The 19,230-nt window shown below is 39.9% G+C and overlaps 1 protein-coding gene across 16 annotated transcripts in view; it reads right to left on the bottom strand.

Moving 5' to 3' along the window:
* LRRFIP2 (LRR binding FLII interacting protein 2) overlaps positions 1–19,230 on the bottom strand; it is a 105,211-nt gene that overhangs the window by 72,917 nt on the left and 13,064 nt on the right. For all 16 annotated transcript variants that reach the window (XM_028518492.2, XM_028518491.2, XM_028518488.2 and 13 more), the window contains exon 2: positions 12,170–12,315. In XM_028518492.2, coding sequence (XP_028374293.1) covers positions 12,170–12,259 — 90 coding nt within the window. In that variant the 5' untranslated portion in view covers positions 12,260–12,315. The remainder of the gene's footprint in view (positions 1–12,169; positions 12,316–19,230) is intronic.

Genomic DNA, 19,230 nt, shown 5'->3' with positions numbered 1-19,230 from the left:
TCTCTCTTCTGTCTCCACTTTCTCCCTCAATTGGTTTGTTCTTCTCATCACAAGTAGGTTCAAAGACTCTCCCACCATTTTTTAATTGATGAAGTTTTATAATTCCTTACCAAAAACTGTAAGTGCTTATTTTCTTATGTCTCCGCAGCTGATGCCCTTAAGCAGAGCCTCTCCCATCTCTAAACAACAAACAAAAAATTCCATCCCGGTTAAATTCTACCTTGTCTTCTCTTTATAGCCAACTTTTCTAGCACCTCCTTCCTCACTGCCCGTTCTCATCAAAGCATTCTGGCTTCCTCCGAAATCACTGCTGAAATTGCTCGTGCAAAAAAGTCACTAATGACCCCTAACTACCAAACCCAGTAAAATCACTCTCATCTCACTTGTCCTTTCTGGACTTCCAACATCACTGACCACTCAATTCCTACTTAAAAATATCAGCTCTTGGCTTTCCACAATACTAGTCTCCCCTGGTTTCCCTTTTGACTCTCTAACCTCTCTTCCTCAGAATCACTCCCAGGTTCATTTTTTTCTGTTAGCTCCTGCAATTTTAATATAACCAAAGCTTCCAGGCTTGATCTCACCTTTTTCACTCTATGTTCCCTCCCTGGGTAACACTGGTAGTCTGCATCCTACCCAGGCTTTTCTCCACCGTCCTATTCCAACTGGCTCTTAACCACTGGGGCTGAGTTTCCCACGCCCCAACCTCTCTCCATCCATACTGAGCTATTATTCTGGCACTTTCTCACACAGTTCTAGTTGTCTCACACCCCTGTGCCTGTAGAGTGCGCTTAGGAAACAATACACAAAAAGCCATAAAACAACTGAGATGGGTATCAGAACTTTTAGAACATGGACAGGAAGCACATCTTATTATTTTATTAAAGCAGTCCCCTGGTGTGGTGGGTAACAGGCCTGGGGTGGTACACAGTGAAACAAAGGGCCCTAAACTTGGTCTGTAATGTCTTCTTTCCCCTTCCTGCCTGTCTTTTTGAAGAAAACATCAGAACCAACTGTCACAAAACGTTGACGTCAGTTAGTGCTGGGTGGTGGACTCGTGGCTACTTATTACCAAAACTGTCTGGCATTTAATATTTTCCAGAAAGAGTAATACATGAAAATGCACACTCAAATGCCTTTATAAAAAGGAAAACCTCTAGCATGAAAACGTTTGCCCTACTGTGATCACGTGACAGCGTTACTGAGAGACAAGTTAAGTTGTCATAATCTGACAGACGCACCGACCTGAACTGAGTCTGCAGCTGCCAGCCCGCACGCACGCACACACACTGGGAACCCACGCAGCTGGCGTGCACAACAGAGACGGGGGTAATCCGGACCACCACGGGCCACACTTTCACTTCAGCAAATCTGAACTACAAAATTCTAGGAACGTGAGACATTCAAGGAAAATGACTCATTTAAGTAGCTAAGACTCAGAGTTTACTGTTTAATTTTGTTTATTCTTCCATGGCACTCATGCCCAAAGAACCCTGAAAGACAAATTAAGAGACATAATATTTATTGTGTTGCTATGGTTTCCAAACTAACAAACAAAAATCATCACTCGATTTCCTAGCAACATCCCTTTAGTAGAAAATCTTAGGTACCATTTCCCTTCGATCTTACAAGGTAATTATGTTTAGCCACCTTTCTTAAAGCTTTTGATAGGTGAAGACCAAATATTTAAATTTTTCTGAGCATAAGCACCAACATGTATTAAGATAAAAATTGAGAGATTTTTAACCCATTTTCTTCTGATGTCAAACAACTATATCTGCCTTATATTCAAAGACCTTTTGACAGCAAAATATTCTTTTGCAATGAGTGAGGAAACTTAAGATTGCAGACTTTACTACTGAGGTCTAAAAAGAACCTAGTAAAAAGACAGCACAAGAAAACTGAAACTCTGAATCTGTGATGACGTATCTAACCACAGGAGAAAATGTGAATCGGTTTTAGCAGATGTACTGAGATGAAAGGTGTTGCCAGTATTGTCTTTACATGTAGGTTAGTGACATTGTGCTATTAGAATTTTTTAAATCCAAATTCCTGTAAGCCACAGGAATGATAAAGATTATGGCAGTGATTATACCAAATATTTTTTCAATAACACTGATACGAAACTAAGTCTTAGGGTTCAATAATCCTCCCTTAATTCTGGTTAGAGGAGCAAATCAAGGAACAGAGAGAGCCTGAGAGTAACACCGGCCATCACAGAGTCAGGCCCAGGCTGGGCCTGGGGGCAGGGGGGAGGCGGCTGGAACAGAGTGCTGCCCCAGCCACACCTCCCAGCCTCCATTGCCTTAGTTCCAGTGAGTAAATGGGGGAAGAAAATGGAGAGGGGTCTGTCCTTGATGGGAACTGGCTACAATCATGCACTAATGCCAACAGGAGAAATCCCAAATGACTACAGAACAACTTGGATTTACTCTTTCAAACGATTTGTCTAATAAAAGAGGTAAGTGGGAGAATTTTGATTTTCTTAAAACTGGGGAGAAGTGGAAAAAAATATTCACTTTTTATTATTCTGAAAAAATAACTCCGATTTCATAATTTCTTATAAATTTTTGTATACCATCACTGAACAGTTAAAGGTGTTTTATGCCCTGGCCAGTGTGGTTCAGTTGGCTGGAGCGCTGTCCCACACACTGATAGGCTGTGGGTTTGACTCTTGGTCAGGGCATATACCTAGGATGCGGGTTCCCAGTGCGTACAGAGGCAACTGATTGATGCTTCTCCCCCACATCAATGATTCTCTCTCTCTCTCTCCCCCACACTCTCTCTAAAGTCAATACATATATCCTTGGGTGAGGACTAAAAAAAAAAAAAAGGTTTTGTTTGGTTGTTTTTAAAAGATTATATTTATTTATTTTTAGAGAGAGGGGAAGTGAGGGAGAAAGACAGGGAGCAAACATCAGTGTGTGGTTGCCGCTCATGCACCCCCAACTGGGGGGACCCAACCTGCAAACAGGCATGTGTCCAGACTGGGAATTGAACTGGTGACCTTTTGGTTCACAGACCAGCACTCAATCCACTGAGTCACACCAGCCAAGGCAAAAGGTCTTGTTTTTTTTTTAAGATTTTATTGATTTATTTTTTAGAGATTGGGGAAGGGAAGGAGAAAGAGAGGGAGAGAAGCATCAATGTGCAAAAGAATTGGTTGCCTCTCATGCACCTGCTACTGAGGACCTGACCCTCAACCCAGGCATGTGCCCTGATGGGGAATCAACCCTTTCGGTTTTGGGGGCAGTCCCCAACCCACTGAGTTACACCAGTAGGCAAAAAAAGTTATTTTAAGTAAGAGTAATTCTGCCTCCTATGGAGTTACTTTTTCAGACAAATTCAATTTACACAGAACAATCTGAACCAAACACATACAATGATCAAAAAAGTATCAGAATTAAGGAAGACTTGAGGCTTGACTTTGAAATCTTAGATCTCTTTAAGGCTCAGCCTGAGGACTGATTCCCTTCAACTCCATACTTTCTCCCTAGACAACCTCACCCACACTCTTGATTTAATTTACCTTCTGCATGCTGACAGTCTCAAAGGGTCATCTTCACCCAAGACCTCTCCTTTGACTCCTCGCTCTATACCCCCAACCTGCCTCTTCAAAGTCTCCACCACTTCGGGGCCTCGTGGGCACCTGAACCAATGCCAACAGAAATTCACGGTCTCCCTCCCCAAGCCTTCTCCCCACTCTGTCTACCCAGATGCACAAGCCAAAACCGAGCCAGGGTGAGGATTAAATGCATTTAACGTACTTAGAGCGGTGCCTGGTACGTAACAAGAGCTCGGCAATGTTAGGTGTTATTTTTGTTAATCTTTGAATTCTCAGTGCTCTTTCAGCCTCAAAAGCTTGTCAGTCTTCTGACTGGAAAGCTCTTCCCAACATGTGACAACTCCCTTTCCCCTAAAGAATTCTACTCATCCTCCAAAACTCAGGGGAAAGGGGGCTTGCTCAGGGAAGCTCCCCCTGCCTCACACCCTGTAATGAAACCGTTCACTGTTCTCTCGAAGCGCTTAGCACAGTTGTAACTAAATACAGTACCATGTTCTCTCATTTCTAAGAATGCCACTAATTATGACACACACCGACAATCACAGCTTTCAATTTCAGAAAAGAAATCACCATACTAAATGCAAACATTAATTTTGAAGGAAAAAAGGAACTGAAAATTGAAAAATTAGTGCATGAGGTAATCACTTGCTTAGTGTTTATTATCTTCTCTAGAATCTAAGCTACATAAGGGAAATGACCGTGTTATTTCCTGCGCATCCCATATCCTCTGTACCTAACACACCTGTGAGGAGCAGACGCTCAGTAAACAAGTACTGGACGAATGACATTCGAGAGTCATGTTTTGTTAAAACTCCACTCCCAAATGAAAGATGGTATTAATGCTCTTAATTATTGCTGATTATGATAATTCTTTGCATTTTTAAAAGCTGCTGTCCTTGTGATAAGTTTTTCATCCTTAATTTGCCATGGCCTAAAAATGAACACATTATTCAAATAAAAAAACAAAATAACTATGGGATTGTCAGCTCTATCAAGCGATTACAATTATCATTCCATTAAACAACAACAATGGACAGTAGGTTTTTCTTATGAAAAGGAATTATTTATTCAAAAGTCATACATGTCCAGAATAATGGCAGAATTCTGTTTTTAAGTCCCGAAGTCCTTTAAAACTATACACCCATGGATTGAGTGCAGGCCGCAAACCAAAGTGTCACAGGTTCAATTCCCAGTCAGGGTACAAGTCTGGGTTGCAGGCCATGACCCCCAGCAACCGCACATTGATGTTTCTCTCTCTTTCTCTTTCTCCCTCCCTTCCCTCTCTGAAAATAAATAAATAAAATCTTTAAAAATAAATAAAATTCCTGGCTGGTGTAGCTCAGTGGATTGAGCACGAGCTCGGAACCAAAGTGTCCCAGGTTCGATTCCCAGTCAGGGTACATTCCTGGGTTGCAGGCCATAACCCCCAGCAACTGCACACTGATGTTTCTCTCCCTCTCTCCCTCTCTCCCTTTCTCTCTCTCTCTCTCTCCCTCCTCCCTTCCCTCCCTAAAAATAAATAAATAAATAATCTAAAATAAATAAATAAATAAAATAAAAAAATAAAACTATACACCCGTAAACACACACAGTCCTGCCTCCCCCTGGAACAGTGTCTTTTAAACGAAGCACAGTTCTTCCCTCTATATCCTTTTCAGGCTGCTAGTCCATAACCAAAAACAACGCATTTTTGCTTCTCATCACTAGATGCCTGGAGTGGCTATTACCTCTTTAGACAACAAAATGAAATCTAATCAAGTTTCCATTAACAAATAAATGGATAAACAAGATGCAGGACATACATACAATGAAATATTATTCAGCCATTTAAAGGAATGAAGTCATTTAACAGGGGTAGGGGGAGGCAAGAAGTTCTGATACATGCTAGAATGTGGAGAGACCTTGAAGACATGATGCTAGGTAAAGTAAGCCAGACAGAAATGGACAAATACTGTAAAATTCCACGTATGTGAAATATCTAGAATAGTCAAAGGCAAGAGACATAAAGTAGATTAAAAGTTACCAGGGGCTGGGAAAGGGAAGTGGGAAGTTATTGCTTAATGGTAACATAATTTCTGAGTGGGGTGATGAAAAGATTTTAGAAACAGACAGTGGTGATGGTTACACAACAGAGTGAATACAATTAATGCCACTACACTGTAGACTTCAAAATGGTTAAAATGGCAAATCTTGTTATATACATTTTAACAAATTTAAAAAATTAATAATGTGACATACCAAAAACCATTGGTATATTTGAATTACATACTTCAAATGGGTAAATTATGTTATATGAATTATATCTCAATAAAGCTATTTTTAAAAACGAAATGCCAAACTTCTAGTGGCCACAAATGTTAAACAGCCACAGAGCTTCCTTTCTTCCTTATTCTTACAAGGAGGTTTAAGCACTGAATAGGTACACATGTAAATGCTGCTCAACATAAAAGTCTCTGAACACTATTTACTAGACTCCGATCTCTGTAAAAGATTATCAATTTCTATGCCTGTCAGTGACTCTTTAGATTTAAAAGAACTGTGCATTATGAGCATGAATTTTCTTTGGATCCTGGACCTTGAAAGAAAACAGAATTTTAGAGCTGGAAGGACTCTTCAATCATCAGGTCAAAAATTAAGCAAAAGAGGTCCAAGATGGTTCCAGAGTGGGTGGAAGTTACATTCACCTCCTCCCAGGGCCCAAATGGAATTATAACTAATATACAGACCAATCAATCTCAATAACCAACTGAAGACTAGCTGAACAGAAGTCTTACAACCAAGGATTTACAGAAGCCACATCAAGCCGGGCAGGAAGGGTGGAGACATGAGAGGGCTGGCCCTACTCCCACAGGCAGCAGCTAAGAATCTGGAAGGATATCTCAGCTACAATGGTTCCCCTTAGGAGCAAGGGGTCTCAACTGTACACTGGGCTCCCCGGCCCAGAGCACCAGAGCCAGGAAGAGGAGCTCACAGACCTCTGGCTGTGCAAATCAGCAGGGGTTCTGTCAGTCAGGGAGAGAGCCAGGAGTCAGCTAGAGACCCAGGCACCCTCTTGCAGGGCTAGTACACAAAATCGCATTTGCAGCCACTCACCCTGGTCTCCAGCAGAGGGAGGGCAAAGCGGAGTAGAGCCATGTGGGGAGAGACTGGAGTTTGTGGCTCCAGGAAGAGAGCTAAATGGACAACTGCCAGCATCACTGTGCTGAGTCCTTCTCCCACACCACAGACACCATTTATCTTGGGTGGAGCACCCCCTTCCACAGGGCATCCGCCTAGGGCACAGGTGGCAAACACAAGGCCCACAGGACAAACCCAGCCCACCACCTTGTTTTATCTGGCCTGGGACCTTATTTCTACCCGTGGCAGCACTGAGCTCTCACTTAACTGTTAAGGAGTAGTTACATTTATACAGTCTTAAATTACATTCAGCTTTCTGAAGGCAACCAGGAGGCTGATGTGGCCCCCCAGTGAAAGTGAGTTTGACACCCCTGGCCTAGGGGAACACAGTAGCCCAATCCTCCGGACTCCTGGGCAACCGGACTCCTGGGCAACCGATCCTGTGGAACTCACACCCTGCCGAGGAGTCAACTGCCTGGGCCCAGGATGAAGAGGTCCAGAGGGACTGAGAGGATGTCAGTGACTCAGCTGTGTGGCTCTAAGTGGGGGCCATTTCCCCCACCTTGCCGTGAGCTGATCAGCACCCCTCCCACACAAAGACCCAGCAGCCCCACCCTCCCGACTCCCAGCAGACCAGCCTGCCAAGACGAAGCATTCAAGGAGGTTCAGGCAGAAACCAGGACAGACTGAGTTGTGTGACTCTGGGGCAAGGGCCTTTCCCCACAACTTCCCACAAGCCCAGCCAGTGCCTCCCACTCACCCCGGATCCTCTAGCTCTACCCTCCAGGGTCCCTGCAGTGCTTCCCTGCCCAGCTTGGACTCTCCAAGAGACCCAGGCACTATCTGGAACAGACTGAGTTGCATGGCTCTAGGAGAAGGCCATCCCCCCCAAAGATTCCACCAAAAACTTAATTTATAAATAAATTAAGTACAATAGCAGGATACAAAATATATGTCCAGAACTAGAGTGCATTTTTATACATCAATAATGAACTATCAGAAAGGGAAATTAAGAAAATCAATCCTATTTACGACTGCATTATAAAAAAAAAGCTAGCAATAAACTTAACCAAGGACATAAAAGACATAACTACTCAGAAAATTATAAGACACTCATGAAAGTAACTGAAGAAGACACAAATAAGTGGAAACATATACCATGTTCATGGATAGGAAGAATTAACATCAATAAAAGGTCCATACTACCCAAAGTAATCTTTAGATTCAACATAATTCCTATCAAGATTCCAATGGCATATTTCAAAGATCTAGAACAAATATTCCAAAAATGTATATGGAACCACAAAAGACGCCCCACTGACCACTGCAATCTTGAGAAAGAAGAACAAACAGCAAAGTACTGGTATAAAAACAGACAAGTCTGTAGATCAATGGAACAGAACAGAGAGCCCAGAAATAAACCCATGCCTGTATGGTCAATTAATATTTGACAAAGGAGGCAAGAACATACAATGGGGTAAAGAGAGTATCTTCAATAAATGGTGCTGGGAAAACTGGACACATGCAAAAAAAAAATGAAACTAGACACCTTCTTCCACCAGGCACAAAAATAAATGCAAATGGATTAAAGACTTAAATGTAAGACTTGATACCATAAAAATCCTAGAAGAAATATACAGTAATATCTCAGATATTTCTCTTAGTAATATTTTTGATATATCTTCTCAGGCAAAAGAAACAAAAGAAAAAGTAAACAGATGGGACTATATCAGACTAAACAGTTTTGCACGGCAAAGGACACCATCGACAAAACAAAAAGACAACCCACTGAATGAGAGAACATATTCACCACTGATACATCTGATAACAGTTTAATATCCAAAATTTATAAAGAGCTCATACAACTCAATATCAAAACAAACAAACAACCCAATTAAAAAAATGTGCAAAGGTTCTAAATAGGCGCTCTCCAAAGAGGACATACAGATGGCCAAAGACATATGAAAAGATGCTCAAAGTCACTATCACTAGAGAAATGCAAATTAAAACTACAATGAGATATACTTCACACCTGTCAGAATGGCCATCATCAATAAATCAAAAAACAACAGCATCTCGAGGATGTGCAGAAAGGGGAACCCTCATGCACCGCTGGTGGGAATGCAGACTGGTGCAGCCACTGTGGAAACAGTATGGAGGTTCCTCAAAAAATTAAAAAGAGAAATGCCTTATGACCCAGCGACTCCACTTCTGGATGTTATGTGAAGGAACCCAAAACACTAAATTGGAAGAATATACGCCCCCCTATGTTCATTACAGTGTTATTTGCAATAGCCAAGCTATGGAAGCAGCCCAAGTGTCCATCAACAGATGAGTGGGTAAAAAGGCGGTGGTGATACTTACAATGGGATATTGCTTGGCCATTTAAGAGAACAAAATCTTACCATCTGCGACAAGATGGATGGGCCTAGACTAGGTTATTATGCTAAGGGAAGTAAGTCGGTCAGCGGAAGACAAATACCACACAATTTCACTTCTATGTGGAATCTAAAGAACAATATAAACAACAAACTACCGAAACAGACTCACAGACACAGTGCACAGAATGATGGCTGCCAGAAGGAGGGGGTTGTGGGACTGGGTGAAAAAGGTGAAGGGTTGAGGAGCCCAGATTGGAAGTTATAAATAGTCATGGGGATGTAAAGTACAGCGTAGGGACCATAGTCGGTAATAATATAGTAACTGTGTATGCTATAGTTATTGAATAAGAAAAAACCATAAAACTCTTAGAAGGAAATAAAAGCAGTAAGCTCCTTCATATCAAACTTGGTGATGATTCTTTGGATTTGACACCAAAAGCAAAGGCAACAAAAGCAAAAACAAAAAAGTAGACGACAGCAAACTAAAAGCTTCTGCACACAAAGGGAAGCATCGACAAAATGAAAAGGCCATCTATGGAATGGGAGAAAATATTTGCAAACCATACATATACCTGATAAGGGGTTAACATCCAAATATATAAAGAACTCATACAACTCAGAAAACAAACAACCCAATTACAAATTGGGCAAAGGATCTGAATAAACATTTTTCCAAAGAAGACATACTGACAGCCAGCAGATCCATGAAAAGGTGCTCAACATCACTGACCACCAGGAAAGTGCAAACCAAAGCCACAATGAGTTGAAAATGCAAATCAAAGCCACAATGAGCTATCACCTCACACCTTTTAGAATGGCTGTCATCAAATGGACAAGAAGTAACAGGTGGTGGCAAGGATGTAGAGAAAAGAAAACGATTGTGAGCAACTGGTGAAAATAAAAACTGGTGCAGCCACTATGGAAAACAGTATACAGGTTCCGCACATAATTAAAATAGAACTCCCTGGCCAGGTGGCTCGGTTGGTTGAAGCATCGTCTGGTACACCAAGAGGTTGCCGGTTTGCTTCCTGGTTGGGGCACATATCTAGGCTGCAGGTTGAACCCCAGTCTGGGCGCATATGAAAGGCAACCAATTGGTGTTTCTCTCTCACTTCCATGCTCCTTCCCCACCCCCCTCTCCTCCCGAATCCTCTCTCTAAAATCAAATCCTCAAGTGAGGAATAAATGAACAAACAACTGAAAGAAAGAAAGAAAATAAAACATAATGGAACTCCCCTATGGCCCCGCAATTCCGTTTCTGAGTATTTATCCAATGAAAACAAAAACACTAACTTGAAAAGATATATACACCACCAGGTTCACTGCCGCATTATTTACAATAGCCAAGATATGGAAACAACCTTTTTGACATTTATCTCTCAACTTCATCTGTTTCCTCATCTGTAAGTAAGGCTAATAGTAATACCTATCCCTACCTAACTCATAAGGTTATTATGAGAACCAAGATATGAAAGTTCTTTCGAAATCACGAAAAGTTGTAGAAAAACAAGCTTTTAATGAAGGAGTCAGAGGCAATTCAGAAACAGATACCAGAGGGAGTGGTGAAATGCTGAGTGTTTGGAGCCAGAGCGCATTTGTCAGAGTCTAAGCTCTGCTGTTTCCTCGCTATGTGACCTTAAGGAAGTTACTCAACTTTTCTGTGCAATGGTTTCTTCATCTGTAAAGTGAAGATAATTATAAAACCAACCTCAGGATTTTGTGAGGATTAAATTAATTAATGCATTTTAAATACTCAAAATAGTATTTGTCACATAGTAAATACTTAAGTGTCGGGTATTAGAATGCTACTCAATTTTGTAAATGAAGCAACATACTCTAAAAAAAGAATTCAAATACTTAATGACAGTACAAAAATAGCCTAGAAGGTACTGGTATTCTCTCCCCTTACAGAAATCTGGGTATATCCCTCCAATTTTGGAAGTAAACATTTTGAGTATTTTCGATTTTCAACTAAAACTATGTGGCTTCCAAAATACTTCATTCATGCAAATACTTAATATTGTTGTAAAGTAACAGCTATTTTATTTCATTTTTAAATATCCTTTACCTTTTTATCTAAAAATATCTCACTGTTTGAATTTTGTTAAAGTAATATAAGTTTTGTCATCAGTTTTTAGATGGCTTTTCTTTGCCTCAAATATCCTACAAAATTTGACTTCTAACTCAAAAGCTAATTGACTAGTTTACAAAAGGAAAAATGTAACAATGAGCTGGGCCAAAAAAGACTGTGTAATATGTCAAAAGGAAACGGCACTAGCTCTAAATGAATTATTTACTAAGAATAACAAAGAGGAAATGATGAAGGAATAATACTCACCAAAAAAAACAAAAAAAAAAGAGAGAGAGAGATTTAATTATACAGTACTCTAAGCAATTCTTGTATCAGATTAGTTTATAGTCAGGTCTGCAGCTACAGATAGAGCCTGAAACAAAGTTGGCACCTGACAAAGAAATCACAGCCAGCAGTTACCTTACATTTCCAAGGTGCAATAGGAAATGTTGCCAGTGATTCGACAGGTGACACCCCTTTCCTTTTTTTTTCTTTTTCTGAGTTGTCAACAAACTAAAGCAAAAATGCTCCAGAAGCCCTGTCACTAGCTAAAAGTTAAACAGACAAATTCCACTGCAATATTTAAAAAACAGCTAAGACACTGAATCTAAGCAGATACCAAACAAGGGTTGTTTCTGTCAACATTTACCCAGAGCCTCCTGGAATATATTGACTGTACACAGCCCATGAAGCATCTATAATATAGCTATCATATCTTCATGATTCTAATTACCTTAAATTTCAATGATGAAGATTAATTATAAATTTCAATATATTAGGACAAGTACCTGGAACTCAAATAATCCACAAAAATAAAATGAAAAATTAATTTTAAATGGGTTGAGCAGATATCCAAGTAAAGAGATGGCAACTATATTTTATTCTAATACAGTATTTTAGAAGCCAAATACGTGTTATTGGCAGTAAACATTCTGAAACTAGCTCAGTGAATGAATGCCTATATACCTCTGACCTGAGCGTTTTACAACATTCTCATCTGTACATGTCAGTGTTGACAGGGGTTTGCACACACACCTCTCTGGCGATGTTACTCAAAGCTTCATCTTCTGCAGAAAACCGGTCCTTCATAGGTGTTCTTTTCCTTCCAGAGCCAGGAGTCCCCATCTTGTCTTCCTGATCTTCTTTGAACTCTAAACAATGATTTCAGTCTGTTTCCAGCCCTGAAATAAAAAGAAACAATAATTTAGGATGTTTTTCTCTGTGCAGTTTTAACGTACATTAATATTACATTCACTTTTAACAGAGAGAAGTTATACTTATGTATTTACATATAAATTTATTCATCAACTATATTCTCTCATTTTCAAATTATTCCAATAATTTTTAGAATATTTAAATTTGTACTAATCCCCGAATCTCCCAACTCTTTTTACTATACCACCTATGGCAAACTATGAGAATGTGTTAGCCTCAGAAAACTGCAGTCAACATTAATTTTTACTTATTTAAAATTACTACAGCTATTTCTAAAATCTATTTCTGTTCCACAGCAAAAAAATAAATTTTTCAGAAAAGTCATTCAGCTTAAACCTTTGAAAGAACACATTCAAAAACATTTTAATATAGTGCCTTAAAGTTAGAAAAGTACCTTGCCTCTTTTGTGTAATTTAAGAAACAATTCCAATTAAACCATTACCACATAAAAGAGCAAATGAAGGTTTATTATACCGCAACTAACAATGATAATCAGCACTGTCCACGCAGCGAATGTCTGAGCGCCTGCTATTGCCCGGTACTAGGTACTACAGGGGCTACCAGATACAGCGACAAACAAAGCTGACGTGGGCCAATGATTAAAGCTGGATTCATGAGTCCATTATTGTTGTCAGTATCATAGACCTATTTTCATGACAGAGGGAAAATTAACCCTCCAGGATTAAATAGCAAGGATGACAAAGACCATCTAACTAACCTTCTAACACATGATACATATTTGAAGTTAAAAATTCTCATGAGGATGCACCCAATTTGCATGACCTTCCTCTCTCCTATACACATTCCTGAGCATTACAGCTCACTTAGCTAAATACCCATAAACTTAAATTTTTTCCCCTAACTTTAACAAAATAAACTGGTGAACCTTCAGTACACTGCGACTCACAAATGAATTCTCAGTTTTGTCCTAACAGGATAAACTATATATATTAAAACTACAAGTGATTTTAATATATTGGAATTTACTTGATTCAGTCAAAATAAAACAAAACCACTCCATCAATCTACTCTTCCAAAACACTTTTCTCCAATGAAAATGCCAGCCATTCTCACTTTTCTGACACCATTTCTTATTTCCCATAGAACTAGCTTGTTGTGTTTGTCAATCAGAATGAAGATTGATGAGTATCTTACTCTGCTATAGAAAATATATCTGAATATAATTAAGAAATGGACTCATTTAAGTGAAAACAAAAATAAATAAATAAATAAATGCCTGAATTTTTCAGCAGTAGCTGGAAAATCCAAGCTACAAATCAGGATAATTTCTGAAAAGCACAAAGGAATTTCCTCATCAGTCCCCCATCCCTCTCATCCTTGGCATAATTTTAAAGGCCATCCACCACTTACTTAACAGTAGCAGTGCACAAATGCCAGTCACCTACTGAGGAAGAGCAGCATGCAATACAAAGTTCCTTTTCACATTACAGTGACAATTAAACTGTCAAACTGTGGTATCCTTCAGTAACTGTCCTTCAGTCAGCTTTCCAAGGACACAATAAAAGACATTTCACAGAAGCGGGAGACAAAAACACAAGCATTTTCTAATTCTAGGCACATAAAAATAATTACAAAAAAAGAAAAGATTTGGCTGGAAGTATATGAAACAGTAGTTTCGTTAGGAGGACAGGATTACAGATGCATTTTTTTTTCTTCTTGATTCTCTAAGATTTCAATAGTACAGGGAAAAGATACATGCATTTAAAAAAATAAAACCATTCAAACCCAAGGCTTAAAGAATAAAGTGGCCCCAAGGTGTTTCGCACCCAAGTTTGGCACAATATGCTGCACAGCTGAGACACACTATCTGAAGCCACTGCGGGTAGTAGGTATACTTTTGAATGTATTTCTTTCTCCTCTTTCCCCAGAATCCATTTTACTTCTTTCTCAACTAACACTGCCTTAGACCTTAGACCTGCCAGGACATTCCTTGCATACAGATTTACACAGAGAATTATCTTTTCTTAAAAATGTCTCAAAACACTGTTTCAACAAGCCTCAGGCTAACCAGTCCACAGACTAAAAAAGGGAGAGAGGCAGAGGGTGAACAGGAAAAGAGAGGAGCTTCCTGCCTGTCTTCCTTGTCCAATCTACAGAGGGAACCCAGGTGTTTGTGTGACTAACTGGCCAGGTCCTGTCACCTTCTTCAACTGCACAAGAGGCACACCAACCATCACCTATTTCAAAAAACAACCTAGTGCATTTGAAAGAGTTGTATTATTTATACTCTGCAGACAAACATCCGAAAAGGTTTTCAGCTCCTATGTAACCTATCTTCTAGTAACTCCAGAACAGTGATGGGGAAAACCTTAAAAGAAATAAGATTCCTGGCACAGCCAATGGAAAACTGCTTTTCAACAAAACGACAAAAATAAGGATGTAGACTCAAATATATTATTTCCAGTTTCTGATCCTAAAGGGACTTTCAGTAAGTTTCTATCCCAAGGAGGTTGCCTCAAGAACACTTTCCCTCAGGAGCCATGTTATTCTCTTGCAGCTTTTCCTCCGTGGCACTCACCAAACCAAGAGCTGAACCTCTACGCTGCCAAGGACAACACTGCCTGCATTTTGTCAAGCCCTTCACATGAGCAATGTCAAGCTGATTTTCTCCAGATGGTTTTGTCATTAAGTATTGGTCTATCTAAGGGAAAGGAGAGAAGTACCTACAGAATGCTGTGGAATATAAACCTTCCACAACAGGCAGATACATCAATAAAGCTCTCTCTTCCCCAGTGAGCTTCTCATATGACACACTTCTGAAAAGCAGGCATTTTGCCACATTAAGTGGCACTTCAATTAGGAGACTGTTCCCTTTTGTGAGAACAGAATGTGTACGTAACGTCAGCATGTCACATTCTAAATACAGCACACTGAGTAGTGTCTGGATACTGACAGTTTCAGTTCCCTTATATTAAGTATTTCATCATGGAGAACTCAAAACATTGGCATGATAAGCCTTTGCATCAGAGGCGTCATTCCAGATAACAGTGGACTGCACCATAAAACACTTGGTAGTTATTCATAAGCAATTCGCAGTATCTGGAATGGCACCTGAACTTAAGACTTCGTGTGACTACAGTTGTTCCCACTGGACGGGACTTCTAGTGAGAGGATCCGAGCCCATCTGCCCGCGCCAGCAACTGCCGCATGGCCTGCCCACTGCCTGTGCCCTGGCCGCTTCACCTACAGAGCAGAACAACTGTCCCAGCGACTCCACATGGTTAGCCTGGGGCTCCAGGGGGTTACCATAAGCGCAACCACTCAGTAAACCTATAAAGCACTCCATAAATGTTTCAAGTGTCTTGAATTCACTACCTCCTTTGCATATTTAGCTTATGAAATTGACAAAAGGGCAATCCTTGCCTTTCTTTACAATTTCATACTTTTAACAAAAATATCCTCAAGTTATTTCCTCCAGAATGCATTATATGGTATCATTTGCCATGCTACGAAGTTTTGCTGAAGTATGGAACAATCTGAAAAAAAAATGCCTTAAAAAAATAAAAATGCCTATAGTATAATCATACTTTGCAGCATATTTACATAATAAAATAAAAAATAAAAAACATTTAAGGTACATTGTAGTATCCAAAGTATATTTTTGAAAGTGTAAATGAATATACAAGTTGGGGAGGATGGCTTTATAATGGGTGTTTATCACTTAGAAGAAAATAGAAGAGAGTGGTCATTAAATGGTATACTTAACATCTACACATGCCTTTCTACCAATTCTTACTTTAAAAGAAAAAGACCTTTACACAAATACTGAACTTGGGTCAATGATGCACGCACTGAAATATTGAGGGTTGAAGTGTACTGTTACCTGTGGCTTTTTTTCAAACGCATCCCCAAACATGAAATAACGTATAGAAGAATGAATACAGGGGATAGCTAGGTGATAAAGTATAATAAAACATAATAATAGTAGAAGCCAGATAGTGGGCATAAGCATATTCACAGTAGAACTCTTTTAACTTTTCCGTATGTTTGAAAATTTTTATAATAAAGGTTGGCCAAGAATAAATGAATAAGGAACTGGCTGAGAATGGCAGACAACTAAGTGAACAAGAGGCATGGGAACTGGGAACTGCAATTAAAAAACCTTTTCTTAATTTCATCCCACAATGCTCTGTGGTTTTCAATAAACAAAGTAGGACCATTAAAATGTAAGTCAGTCACCTTGGCTGGGTGGCTCGGTTGGTTACAGCGTCATCCCACACACAAAAAATGATTACAGATTCAATTCCTGGTCAAGGCACACAGCTCAGTTGGGGGGTTGGGGTTTCAATCCCCTGTCAGGGTGCGTACAGAAAGCAGGGAAGCAACCAATGTTTCTCTCTCTCTCTCTCTCTCTCCCTCTTCCCCTTGCTAAAAGTAATAAAAACATACCCTCAGGTGAGGATTAAAAAACAAATTATGTTGGTCATCTCTGGTACAACCATAATTTTCTACAGACTTAACATTAACCATCACTCTTGGAAAACATAATGAAATTCTAAGTAAATAAAAAAACCACATTGCTAATTTTAAATAGAATGAGTACCATTGGATTAACCTTTAAAATTAAAACTCTCCACCTCCTCCCATCCCCTATCAGATGATGTTGTGGAACTGTGTACCTGAAACCTGTATAATTTTGTTAACCAGTGCTGCCCCAATAAATTCAATAAAAAGAATTAAATAAAGAAAAATAAAACTTGAGATTTTAAATTCAGTGGCCATGACTATTAGCATCACCCTAACTAATACAGTGGTGGACAAGTGGTTATTTAACTTGTTCTAGATCACATATTCTATAAAATATGTACAAACAATTAAAAGCTGGTTTGATTGGAATGAATAAAGAAAATTAATAATAAAATTAAATTAAAAATCTGACTCAAATCAATAGTTCCAATTAGAACAAAGAAGCAACCACTAATGTCCTCAAAGTTCTGGGGGAAAAAACACTGATTTTAAAGTCTACAAGTTTTTATTATCAGAGCAAACTCTCCGAAATTTTCAAGATTTCCTGAAGACCTCTATGATTCCTTCTACTCATGTAACTCACTCACTGGAAAAAATAACGGTGACGTGAGATACTTTTATATGAGAAAGGAAGATGCCCACATTTTCCCTCTTTGGAGTCGTTTGTTGGTCAGCTTTGTGTAGCTTCAACCTGACTTAGACAGAGAGGCAAAGAAATGTCCTGAATGGTAGGCAAGATACCAGTCAGGCCCGTAAGAGAAAGAAGCCGGTAAGACACAGTGCAACGTAAGCACAGTGCTGATGGGGAATGACTGCAGAAGAGAGCAGAGCCAACAGCACAGCTGCGAGAGCAGCTAGCTCATCCAACTGCCACTCCAATCCAGACACACACCATGAGTTCCTCCTAAAATGCATTTACTTCTGATAAAAGCCCTAATCCCAACACTTCGTGGCTCCTTTTTCTAAAAATAAAGAGAAACAGGCTCTCCCCATTGCCATGCCTGTGCATCCAAAACACCATCCCAACATACACATGCACAGAGAAACAGAAGACACCATTCATAAAATAACTTCCCAGAAGTTAAGGACATGAGTTGCCAGATTCAAAGGGCCCCTAGAATGCTCAACACAAGTCCCGAGTCCACACCAAGGTACTTCATAGTGAATTATCGTAGTGAATTTCAAACAGTGGGGATGAGAATGATTTTACAAGCTTCCAAGGGTGGGAAAATCAGGTCAGGTATAAAGGATTAACAATTAGAATGGCTTCAGGGTTCTAAAAGTAATTATGAAACAAGAGGACTAGAGTGATTCCTTCCAATTTCTGAAGAAAAAGTATAGACAACCTATACAGTCTACGCCCAGTCGAACCACTCTATTCTCACACTTGATAATTAAAGACATTTTCAGACATGCATGCTCTCAAAAGCTCACTTCTTTTACACCCTTTGACTGAAACTTGTCAATCAGCTACTAGAAGACATACTTCATCAAATAAAAGAGGAAATCAAAAGAGAGGAAATTTAGCAAACAGGAAATAAACCGGACAGAGAAGAGGAGCAACACGAATTGATCTCCAGCAGGATGACAGACACTGGAGGAAGAAACCCACAGATGGAAGCAATGTGATTCAAAAGACATAATGGAGGGATGTCAACACCAAAATCTCCACAGCCTTTGAGGCCTCCCTTTAATACAAGGTGCACCTTGTCCAGTTTTTATTAGTTCATCTTCACCCTATGCTGATGGAAGTTCCTGCCGTCCCCTCACCCCATTGCCTAGACTGGCTGAGCATGCATTTCACACTACAAAAGTGTTTGCTTTTACCTCTTCCCGACAGCTAGAGCATGATGAACTTAGAAGCAAAAAATACAAAAGTAGGTGTACAGTTGCTGAGTACACAAAACAGTTCATTCTTGTATTACTGTTTACCAATCACTGTGTTGTTCTCCATACAAACAACCGTGCACCTACGTCTGGCCACCCTGCACACAGAGCAGCACATTCCCCCAGCCGCACTCTTCCAGACACTTAGTACCGTGCAGGCTTCAGCTCTGCCACATGCCCTGGCTGGGGTGAGTCTTCCCGTTTCCCAGGGTGAACAAACTCTGCCAGTGACTTACCAGAAGAGTTCAAGGAAGACTCTGGTCAGCTTATCTTCTCTTGGGAACCTGCACCTTTCCTTTCATAGCTAGGTTTACACTTGCTATTCAGTTTTTCCAAAAGAAACAACATATTGATACACACTATGGCAGATAATTGGCTTATTGTTCACCAAGCCATTTCCCTTTTCCGCCTATGAGTATGCTACATTTTACCGACTTCGTAACCATTACGTGCAGCTATAGAACTGACTTCCAGCCAATGGAATGTGAGCACGAGTATGCCATGTC

The sequence above is a fragment of the Phyllostomus discolor genome, chromosome 7 (genome assembly GCF_004126475.2).
Source record: "Phyllostomus discolor isolate MPI-MPIP mPhyDis1 chromosome 7, mPhyDis1.pri.v3, whole genome shotgun sequence".
Taxonomy (NCBI): domain Eukaryota; kingdom Metazoa; phylum Chordata; class Mammalia; order Chiroptera; family Phyllostomidae; genus Phyllostomus; species Phyllostomus discolor.
The sequence above is the reverse complement of the archived record's forward strand: the minus strand, read 5'-3'. Positions and strand labels throughout refer to the sequence as shown.